This window comes from Lepisma saccharinum, chromosome 1 (assembly GCF_977018435.1).
Source record: "Lepisma saccharinum chromosome 1, izLepSacc3.1, whole genome shotgun sequence".
Taxonomy (NCBI): domain Eukaryota; kingdom Metazoa; phylum Arthropoda; class Insecta; order Zygentoma; family Lepismatidae; genus Lepisma; species Lepisma saccharinum.
In genome coordinates, this window is record NC_139229.1 from 69,649,816 (window position 1) to 69,662,210 (window position 12,395).

Consider the following 12,395-nt stretch of genomic DNA (forward strand, 5'->3'; position numbering starts at 1 on the left):
TAATATGCATACAATTAATGTTGGGGTGTCTAATTTATAAGAAATGTGGTAACAAGCACCAAAATGATGATTGATTGGCATTTATTAACATGTGCAACAGAAAAATTGTAAGCAATAATATTATTCAGAAATCTACTCAACGAAAGCTGTGTTGAAGATATATCTGTGTGTGTGTGTGTGTGTGTGTGAGAGAGAGAGAGAGAGAGAGAGAGAGAGAGAGAGAGAGAGAGACACCATTTAAAAGTTAGATGATCTGTGTTCATATTAAAATTGTTTAACAAGAATCTAATTAGTATTGAGATGATTTATCTGAACAAGCTGCGAGTATTAGGAGAGGTTCACATTTCTAGGATGTGAACTTGATCGTGCCAGGCAATCATTATTCTCATCAAAATGCAGCTGAAAATGTTGAGTAATTTACATATTTATTTTAAATATTCCAAGCAGATGTAACAATATGACAGAGAATTCTGTTTGATTTATAGTTCATTTTGTTTTTAATGCTATCGCATAAGTCTAACTACTATTGCAATCTGGTTGATAAATATCAAATGAGGATTCACTACAGGCAGATGCATATGTCTTAAATTCATTATTTACAGTCCCTTTCATTATACAGGGGTGCATTGCAGAATAATTTGTTATAGTGAGTAAAACTACATTGATATTTGAAGCCAGTTTTCTTAGTGTGATTTCTGAAATTTCCCAGAGGAACAAGTTTTCTCTCAATTGAATTTCTTCATTGTTGGTTTAATCAATGACTATGTGTGATCCAATAGAAAATTCTGTGATCTTTCAAATGTGACAAAAAGATTTTTCCTCAGGGTAAAAAATCATACCAATCCTAAATCGAAAAGTATCCATGCAAAATCACAAGTAGTTATGCTATAACCCACTCTTAGATGTATGTGCAAGTAGTGTATTTTGCAAGGTCAGCAGTTATGTAGGGAAGGGAAGGAAATCGGAAGTGAGCACACATTTTGGCTAAAAGGTGAGTTTTCGCAATTTCCATTTGCATGCAATGTATGCAATGTTTTCTGTTACTCGTTCTGGTTGCATGGGGCCTGCCTTTGCTATGTGTAGCTTGATTATGTTCTGATATTTGCAATTGCTTGGTTGCATGCTTTCTTGCTGGACATTTTCAGGCAATAATTTATAAAACCTGTGTAGATTTAACCTAAGTAGTAGTATAAGGACAGTAACAGAAGTTCATTCTACAACTTAACTCACTTTTCTGTTAGTTTCATAGTGACTTGGATGTCTATACATTGCAACAGAACTTTGTTTCGTATTTGGATTGTACAGGGTGTATCAGAAGTCCCTTACCACCCCTCGTAAAATCCGCAGTGATGTATTTTCATGGAATTTGATATGGGCGATACATAATAGGCCTAGGGGAACACTTTGTGGAGTATGTCACACAGACGGCCGCCATCTTGAATTCAACTTTTTTTAATTTAAAATTATAGGTAGGTCATGTGATACATGACCATAGGCTAGAATTTCGTCAGGATGTCAAATTTGAAATCAGATTTCATGTAACTTCATTTGGTGAAAAGTTATTGGCAACTGAAAGTGGTGTTTACCTGTTTGTTACAGGTTCTGAACCATGCCGTTAACAACTGAGGAACGCATCCAGATCGTCAAACTGTGGGGTTGGAGAAGTGCCCGAGCAGTGGCTGCCGATGTCACCCTGTGTCACATGTTGCAGTGGCACAGTTACTAACCAAATTCGAGGAGACTGGCACAGTCCTGGACAGACTGCGTAGTGGACGACCGTGGACAGTCACGGATGAAGCACAAGATACAGCAGGTTGGCCTCCTTCTCGACGTCACTGCAGCGAAGCACACGTATAGCAATGCAATGTGCTATGAGTCACAGTTCAGTGTACCGGGTGCTACAGAGGCACAAGTGGCATCCGTATAAGGTGCAAATGCAGTAACACTTCTCAGAGGACTATCCAGATCGCCACGTGCAGTTTTGCGAGTGTGCTATCGCGCAAGTACTGCTAAATCCAAACGTCGCTATGCAGATACTCCAATCCAATGAAGCGAACTTCTACGTAAATGGAGAGGTGAATAGGCAAAACATGCGCTATTGGTCGCCAGACAACCCCGCATTGACAGATCTCTCCAAAATGACCGGTGCAGGGAAGATTATGGTGTGGGCAGGCATATGGGGGAACATGGATAATCGGTCCTTTTTTCATTCAAGGAAATTTAAATGCGGAACGATACCTGGGGATGCTACAGGAACAGATACTGCCAGCTCTGATGTCGGAAGATGGTACATTCCCAGGTTTTTTCAACAAGATAGTGTGCCTCCCCATTATGGCATCCAGGTGCCTCAGTACATGGATGAACAATTTCCTGGGGCATGGATTGGTCGGCATGGGCCCGTTGAAGGGCCTGCTCGATCACCAGACCTAACGCCAATGGACTTTTACCTTTAGGGACCCGTTAAGGCTATGGTGTATGGTGTGAAAATTTGTGATCTTAGTCATCTGGAACAACGTATCATGGCTGCCTTTGAGCAAATTTCACCAGATACCTTGCTCATTGTCCACATACATTGGGAGAAGCGTCTGCACACGTGCATTGCCCAACACGGACAACATGTGGAGCACATTCTGTAACAGGTAAACATCACTTTCAGTTGCCAAAAACTTTTCGCCAAATGAAGTTACATGAAATCTGATTTCAGATTTGACATCCTGACTAAATTCTAGCCTGTGGTCATGTATCACATGACCTACCTATAATTTTAAATAAAAAACTTGGATTCAAGATGGCGGAAAAAAGATGGCGGCCGTCCGCATGACATACTCCACAAGGTGTCCCCCTAGGCCTATTATGTATCGCCCATATCAAATTCCATGAAAATACATCACTGCGGATTTGACAAGGGGTGGTAAGGTACTTCTGACACACACTGTATTTTCTCATGACAAACATATTGTAAATTCTCATGACTAACATACTCTGTGTACAGTATGTTTCCATAACCTTGAATCAAACTGGTAAGGTGGATGGAGACTGACCCAAGGAAAAATATGAGATCAGGAACCCCAGTCTGGAAATGCACCATTAAAAAGTTAATGCCAAAACTAATTGGGGCTGCCTATGACAGTGGAAAAAGACTACTGAAAGATGTGGCTTGTAGATTTAATACTGACATTACTACTGTGTATAATATGGTGTGTGTACAAACGGTAGCCTCCAGCGTTGACGGTGAATAGGACGAGGAGGTCCTGTTCCTTGTCCTAATCCTTCACCTGATCTGACCTCGCTCGATTTTTTTCTTGTGGGGTCATGTCTAGGGATGGATGATTTGATATCACGATATATCGTCAAGAAAATATAGTCGCATACGATAAGATATTCTTTCCATGTCATGATATCAGATATATATCGTCTCCATGATATATCACCAAAATATCGTGATGATATATAGCACACATCATATATATCACCAAAATATCATGATATATTGCTGACATATATATCACCAATATATCATGACAAAATGTCGCTGACATGATATATATTGCCAAAATATTAAGACTATATACCGTCTAGTTGATATCGCCTGGACGATATTTTTTTTAATATCTCTCTATATCATGTGGACGATATATCGCCGAACACTAGTCATGTAAAAAGTGATGTCTACGGGACACTGGAAGAAAAGAGGATGACCTGCTGGCAAGAATCCTTGATACCTGCGATATTGTCAGAACAACTCCAGGGCTGTTAGAGCAGATGCGACAGAGCTTGCTTGTGATGCAGTCATGCCTGCATTGACGCTGGAGACCACCATTTTGAATACCTGCTGTAATGTTTACACCGTAGAGTGCTACGCAGTGGCGTGCCCAGGATTTTCGAAAGGGAGTGGGTTACGTACACTATGTTTTGTAGTCATCCCTCATTTTGCCATCTTTTCCTACATTTGTCTTTCTTTTTTTAGGAATGCTAGGCTAACGGGGGGGGGGGGGGTTATAACCCCCACCAACCCTCCCTTGGGCACGCCACTGCTGCTACGATACACTGTAGTAATGTCCATATTAAATCAAGCTACATCTTTCAGTTTTGTTGTTCCACTGTCATAGGCAGCCCCAAATAGTTTTGGCTTTAACTTTTAATGATGCCTCTCCGGACTGGGATTCCTCATCTCATATTGGTACTTGGGTCAGTCTCCATCCACCCTGCCAGTTTCATTCAAGGTTACGGAAACACCCTGTAGAAATGCAAAATGAGTTTGCAATGGTCTCTGTGAATTTAGTATACCACTACATCAAAATGGAAAGGCTTAAGGTGACAATGAACATGGCAATAGAAAGAGAAAGTCATCAAGATTAGGCAGTAAGAAAGTTCAGTCAATACAATATCCAGTACTCGAAGTGGAAACTGTTAGCCAGGGGATGTTTGTCTGAACCATGGGGTAAATTGGGGGATGCTTACATATTTTTACCTGGCTGTGTAATGTAGATGGTAGGGCAAGAGACCCTTGCTCAGCATAATATACATGTGCTCCAACTTGGCAGGAGCATTGCATCAACTCAGGGGTCATGCACCTCTGAGTATAAAAGAGTGAGAAGTCTCGGCCCTCTCATTGCTCTTATTGCTACCATCGACTGTCAATTGTAAAGTGTACAATTAGACTGTATCGACCTGGAGTAGACATGACAAAGTTTATGGCTGAGCAAGGTGATCTTCGTCATCTGGAACAACGTATCATGGCTATCCTTACCGGTTAGAATCCCTTCAGATATCCTACTATTAAACATGTGTGGAACGAGATGACAGTCTTTTTATTCAGGATCTACCAATCTCCCGGTGCCGTCTCTTATCACCCCGAGATAATAGGTGTGAGCGAAACTGGAGGCTGGAAACTAACACGTTATCTACGCCTCTAGCCAGCGACTATATCTCAGGGGGGGATGAGAGACTAAAGTAGGGTATCCTTGTCACAGCACCCCCCTTCACTTGAACCACTGATGATATCGGAGAAAAACTGCCAGTTAAATGTCACCCTCGTGTTCGGTTTGGAAAGAGTAAAACAATTCATTACCATGATTATCACATGCGTTGGACAGGCGACACTAGCAAGTGAGAGCTGAATCATTTGCCATCTCTCAAAGGAAGATGCACGCAGCGTTTACAAAGGTAAATACAAATAAACAAACTTGAACATTCCTTTTTCCATTGCCATTAAAGTTTTAAGTCCACCATGTGCTTCTACTAAGTATTAAACCCAGGACCCTTTGATTACATGGTGGCAGTGTTACCACAACACCATAGGGAAGGCCCTCAATTACCATTACCTATGTTCCTGTATCCCTTTCTGTTAAGATGTAGTAGTACACTAAAAATCAAGGCTATTATGGCTCACTGTGTGTATTGGATTAATCTACTAATCTTCTGTACTAACATGTCTGTATTCATCTGGTATTTTATGTAAAGAGAGACATTCAAGTTTTACTAAATTTAACAAAACCATTTTTACTGTAAAAATCTAGGTAAAAAATGCAGCATCAACCAAATCTGTGGCATGCAGTGCTGGAAACTCTGGTTCAAATCTTGATTGAGCCTGCATTTTTTTGGTTAGATGATGGAACATCTGTGTGTACCAAAAACTTAACATGAAACTGTTTGTTTAATTAACCTAGTATATTTATTAGTCGGTTAATCATTTAGAGATCTAATGCTTTAAGTAATGTTTAAACTAATTTCACACAGAAATAGAATATTCTACACATTCACTGTGGTGAAAGTTTTTTTTTTTTCAGTAATGCTGTTAGTTAACCAAATGCAGAAAACTACAGTAGTGATTGTACTAGTAATGCATTAAGTTCTGGTAACATTTTAATGATTATATAATGCCAGAGGTGCAGTAACAATACAAGCAATATTTTGCTTAGAAATGATGCTTAGATTACCAGGTAAATACTGATATCAACTTCATTAGCATGGCTAACACTGATTTTATTCCAGTGCAAAATGTTAACATGTCTTTGGCATGGTAATTATATATATATTTTTTTTAAATTTCAGCAGATTTACGAAGATGTAGTTCAAGCTAGATTTTTATTTTAAAAAATCCACTAGACATTTGTCCTGATTCAGAAATTTGTTTGATCATTTGTTTTGATGAATTATCTAAACATTCTAAATTCTGAACAACCTTTATAGAATGCTTGTTATAGCATTAGGAGAATTTCCACACAGGTTACATTCAGTGTAATCTACAAATGTAAATATTTCTAATGGAAAATATGCCTCCAGCATCACAAAATTATTACATAGTTTAACTAATACCAATTTTCTACCAATGTGATATAAAAATAGAGATAGAGAACTTGGTCATTTCAAAAGTTACTTTACAAACCAGAGCAGATAAATTATAATTTTTACTAGAGCTGAGCCGATCTAATACCGATAGTGATACTTGAAACAATTTAGAGTATTTATAATGTATAGAGTTGTCACAAGGTGGGCATACCCCCCCCCCCTTTCATTTTCGACACCGACAATTATGGTTGAATGCTTGGTATGAATGCACACCCGATAATGTGAGTCCAGAACATTGGTATGTCATTTTTGTAGCACAGTCGAACTCTGCACCATGTTCTGGCAGATGTTTTTGGGGAGATTAATACAGGATCATGTATGTGAAGGAATCTTCCACAGCTGCTCATAACCCTTGCATTGTGTGATACAGGGTATTTCCGACTATCATTAATTAACCCCCAGAGGTTAGGTCGTCTTGGGACTTCTTGGAGGCCAGGATAAGGGAGATGGGTAATCTTCAGAACCTCTTCCAATCCACCACCCAGGAAAGGTCTTATTCAGGTGATAACGCACTTGCAATGAACAGGTGCCAGAACATGGCACAGAATTTGGCTGTGCTACAAAAGTGACAGTCTCCATACTGGTGTTCCGGACTCTTAAACCATCAGGTGTGTGCACTTCAAGAATTCAACCATAACAATCGTAGTGTTGAAAATTAAGGGTTACACCCACTTTGTGACCACTCTGTATAAGTTTCCCATTCGAACTATAATGTATCATTGTACCAAGAGTTTTGATTTAAAATATTCATAATTTCAAGTGAGATTATATTTATTAAAAGACCCATTAAATATTAACATTATTATTTTAATGTGTGCAGGATACAAAGCTGCTCTGTATAGTCGTATAAGGTGCAAAATAATAATGAATCCTTAATGCAAAGAAGAAATAATAATAATCTGAGTCACCATGTTGAAGGCTAAATATATAAACCTGGGGCTGGTAGGCTCATGGCCCAACAGAATTAAACCCATTCACTGAACTATCCAAGTAGAACATGGGAGGTTGGAACAAGTAGGGAACAAAAAATGCAACAGGCAATTAGTTCAAGGATTACCGCAAAACTAACCCAACTTATGCTTTATCCTGTAGTCTCGACACTTCTGGGTTGAAATGATTCCATTGCAAGTCAATGGAATCATTACAACCCAGAAATGGCAGTGACTGTACACAAGCTTTGAACTAATGCACATAATTTACATACATTTTTATTAACGTTCATACATATAGAATAAACACTGTTGTAAATTGCAATATTTACGCTTTACTCGCAAAGAATTACTTGCATTATCTGTGCATTTAAGGATGCTTTGTAACATACTTGTCTGCAACTAGAAGTTTCAGTGAACCATGCCTTTTTCCCACTTTATTTTTAACTTCCTTTTAGATCTAATTCCTCTTCTGTTTAGGATTGTTGGGAATCACCTGCAAAGTGAGCTATGAAGTAACCCATTGGGAGAATTTCAAGTGAAAGTTTTGTTGCCATGTCTTGAAATTTAGGAAATAATGGAGTTTTAAAGAAGGTGTGATATTTCAGGAATTAGTGGTAACCCTTGAACCAAAATAATGACTGCTTCGCTATAATTGCAAATAATAATACAAACTAATATGAATAAACTTCTAACATAATGGCCACATCTGATACAAGAGTTCTAGAAACATTATTACTGAAAATGTATGAAAGTAACAGCTGTTATTTACTTTTTCTTCCCTGTTTTGCATTCTAAATATAACATGTATAGTAAATAATTTTAAAAAGTTTATTTTAGTTTTGTTTAACTGACCAAATGGATAAATTCCTTGATTTTTAAGTAATAATTTAATTTTCACATGATTCTTTACAAAAACAAATTGTTATGTAGAAGAGATATTTATTCTCAGAACAATTTATATTTGGTAGAACTTAATTAAACATTCTAAAAAGTGGAAGGACTCTTTAACTAAATACTACATCTTACATTCTACTATAATTAAGATATTTAACATATCAAAAAATTATTTCTCTGGAACTACGTAAGTGGTTTTGATTAAAATTTCAATTTCCATAATCACAATACACCGTTATGCCAAGGGTCCCAGGTTCGAATTCTGGCCTAGGGATGGGTGTTCTTTCGTCTTATCACTATGAGCCAAAAGTGGCAGAAAATCGATGCTAAATAACAATTCCAATCAATTTTGCCTAATGAGTCCAGATTCCAATGGTAAATATCAAACTGGTCATAACAGCAGTACATATGATTCCTAAATTCACAGAATCAGCATAATTCATGATGTACACTAAATATTGATGTTTCACAGTTTCCCAATGTTTGAGCTAGACACATCATGGTGAAAATGAAACTTTTTTAAGGTGACCCACTTTATTTCCTACCCTATTTTGGGGTTATGAGAAATATGACACCCACCACCAACAAAAACGTAATACTTTATTTTTTTGCCCATAGGAAACTTGTACATTCTGCTTTTGTAATTAGAATTCTTGATCAATTTTGCTTTGTCAAATTATTGTCTTGAATTGTATTTTGTTTGCTAATGAGTATCTACCTGAAAATACTATTTGCTCTTGGTGCATCTTGGACCATAAATGTGAGTTTCATTGTTTCTCTTGCAGTCACTTAAGGTTTCTCCTCATCTGTCTGCAAGGCACAAGGTTTTAAGCTCCACTTCGTTAGAGAGAATGGAGGAAGAAGAAATTGAGAAAGCTGTCTGTGAGGAACAAGAAAACAATCGGTCATCTTTTGAAGTGGGAGAAGCTGTAGTTGCTGCAACACAAATTCTGTCAGCTGTGGGAAAAATAGACATTGAAGAACCCGTGTCCGAAGTTGAGCCGGGAAACGTTTTACAAGAGCCCTCCCAAACAGGTGTCGACCAGCTACAAGTAGAAACATCCGTGACTTGCCCGATTAGTGTGAGCGAAGACATATCAGAGGGTGTGGTTTTGAGAAAGGCTCCTTCAAAAAGCCACAGCGTGGGAGAATCTGATGATTCTGAAGGCATGGATGGATCAAGTTTCAGTCAAAATCGAGAACTCTGGCAGAGACGAGCTACGTCGCAGGGTCAAATCGATCTTCCATCACCGTCGAGCAGTTTCCGCTCGAGTCAAGAATTCTGGGAGCAATGCACCAAAATGAGACAGAAACACACACCTGACCTTGTGATGGATCTTCCCCTCACGCCGCTAGGTTCCAGTCCCAAGGACAGCGTGGAGATTGACGGGATGAAAAGCGGGAAGAGTAGAATGAATGAGGAAAATGGCAACTGCACAAGTTCCAGCTCTAGTCCTAGTCCTGGATCGAGTCCCGGTCCTGAAAGTCCCGACATGACAACCGCCGAGAGATTTGCCAAACAGAATCAGTGTACGCTGAAGAAAAACACCAAAGCATCTCAGAGTGTCGCCGTTGATGCTCAGACCCAAACAACGATTGCTGTAAAACGGACTTCATCGATATCGTCAGATACGAGCTCTGATGGCTCGGAATCTGCACAAAACTTGTCTGTTGAATCTGAACTGAGTCCTGCTTCAAGGACACCCAAATTCCCACCAAAGTTTGGGCATCCAATCAACCCAATATTTGGTGGGGGCAATCCAACTCAGCCTTTGCAGCCATCGATAAGTTCTTTCAAGCCGCAAGTTAAAGTAAAACCACAAATTATGCGAAAACCAGTTCTTCCACATCTTTCACCCGAGCCCCCTCGTAAGGAAAAACTAGAACCTAAGCAAGGCTCTGGCTAGACTGAATGAACCCTTTATTTTTGAGAATCATTTGGACTAGACTAAAATAAAATGAAAAGACTGATCACTGGGCAGATGTGTTGAAAGAACATGTGTGTTTTAAAATGTAATTTTGTAAAGTTGTATGCTGTGGACGAAATTTTTACTGTGTCTAAACTTAACAAAGATGTCCAGCTATATTGTGTTTTTAAAAGAAGTCATTTTTAAAGAAAAAGAAAAGGAAACAAAGTTTAAAGTTTAAGTTAGAAATTGAAACTGTGAAGTGGGTAAAATAGGGAGGGATAATTTTTATATTCTCTTGAAGTATAAAATAGAGTATTTCCCAAACAAATCTGTTAGGAGAGGAGGTTGTCTTGTCAAAACAGAAACATGGTAAAGACAAACTGACTGAAACTATACTAAGACTGGAAGTTGTAACATTAGGATAGAAATTTGCTTCCAGGTGTTGAAAAAATGCCTTATTAGTAGTTGGTCTTTCAATGTCAACTATACTTAAACCATCTAGCTTTTATTATATGACAAATTTCTACAAATTATAGAAATTGTAGTTTGAGATCTGAAAATCACTTTCTTGAAACAATTCATACTAAGTGCAAGACATTTCTACAGATGTTGCATGTCCTGAAAAGAGAAGAAAATATTTTTTTTTTTGTTTTGACTAGGTGCCTCTTCTTATTCATGACTAGTTTTTAGGTGCAAAATGCAATTATATTTTAAATTCCAGTGATAAAATGTGGAAAGTACAATTTAATTATTCTAGTCCATGATGCACTTACATGTCCAATTTTCTAGATACCAAAAAATAAAAAATTGGATATGAATATTTTTTAGCAAAATATACTCTGCTTACAAACTTTGTGTGTTTGCGTCAGCTGGATGCATTTACGTTACATGTATTTTTCAGTTCCCCACAATGTATTTCCTACAATTATCTCAAAAGTGAGGTTTCATGAATTTCAGTATATATATGTGTGTGTTTGTGTGCGTATAAAAAATATGATCATTTGTTTAAGTGTAAATAATTGCTCTTAATATAAAGTGAAGCCTACAATATAAATATTTATACACCCAAGAATAAGTTCACTTTTTATGGATGTATTGCACAATGTAAACCGTAAATGTGATAAAGCTCAATTTTTTTCACACCAGTGGCCAAAGTAAGACAAATAATTTGATATTTGTAGCAATGGCAAGGGATTTTTTTTTTTCAAAGTACCAGTACATGAATTAAAAATGTATTATCTAAAAAATAACTGGTAATTGTTCGACTTATAATCAAGTGGAGTCTGTGCTGAGATTATATATATTTAAATAAAATGATGTGGCGCTACTGAAGCTGTATATGCAACGTTATTTTATGTACTGCTGAAAATTTATCTCAAAATGTGCATGAACACCAAAGGTTTATATGTTGCCTATTAGCTTCAGTATTGCAATATTACAGAGCCACCACACTAGCTCTGTCAATATTTCCTTTTTTTACCCATTTATTCTTAGTATGTGGATTTGCTTTATATTCAAAAGATGCATTTTTTTATTACATTTTGAAGCTTTATATACGATTGTAAGCCTAAGCAAGGAGAATAAAATATGAATTATGACGTACAAATAGTTTTTGCAGTTTCCTTGGTATATTTGACTTGTTGAAAAAAGTGCATGTTAGAATACATGCTGAAAATATAAGAATGAATGCTATTTATTTTATTTTTTTGTCAGAGAAAACAATTACTACCACAGTTTCTAAAAAAGAGATACTATAGTTATCCAGTTTCATCATTGTTGCACAAAGATGATGATGATAACCTGTGTCACAACAGCCCATTAAGGACTTCGGCCAACCTACAGATTGCCAGCCTCACTCCCACCCGAGTCTACTCACTCACCCTAGTTGGGAGAACATCCAGCCAGTTACAGGGTGACGTGTGGTCTGCACAACGAACCTAAAGTTGTCGTCGTAGGTTTCCATGACTGGGCTGCGCTACTCAGTCGTAGCTCCTCAATTCCCTCACGATGGTGGGTAGCCACCAGTCCCATACACAGGCTGATATCTCAGGAGAAAAGTTGTGACTCTTCTTCCCAGGAGACTTGAACCTACATACATCTGGAGCCTGATGCCTTAGACTACACGGCCACAGTGTGGAACTGCATAAAGATAAAACATGCAAATTAAGATCACTTGAATCTTTACCTGAGAGCTGTGACATGTGGAATTGTGAGGTTGCACCTGGGTATATTTAGCGAATGAGACATTTCCTTCTGCCATTCCTGAAGCACCTACATTTTCCTACATTCTCTTAACGTCTTACCAAAT

General features: G+C 37.9%; 1 protein-coding gene across 5 annotated transcripts in view; it reads left to right on the forward strand.

Moving 5' to 3' along the window:
* LOC145996275 (SLIT-ROBO Rho GTPase-activating protein 1-like) overlaps positions 1–11,686 on the forward strand; it is a 248,310-nt gene extending 236,624 nt beyond the window's left edge. For all 5 annotated transcript variants that reach the window (XM_083132707.1, XM_083132722.1, XM_083132714.1 and 2 more), the window contains exon 15: positions 8,963–11,686. In XM_083132707.1, the coding sequence (XP_082988833.1) occupies positions 8,963–10,084 (1,122 nt within the window). In that variant the 3' untranslated portion in view covers positions 10,085–11,686. The remainder of the gene's footprint in view (positions 1–8,962) is intronic.
* Positions 11,687–12,395: the final 709 nt, after the last annotated feature.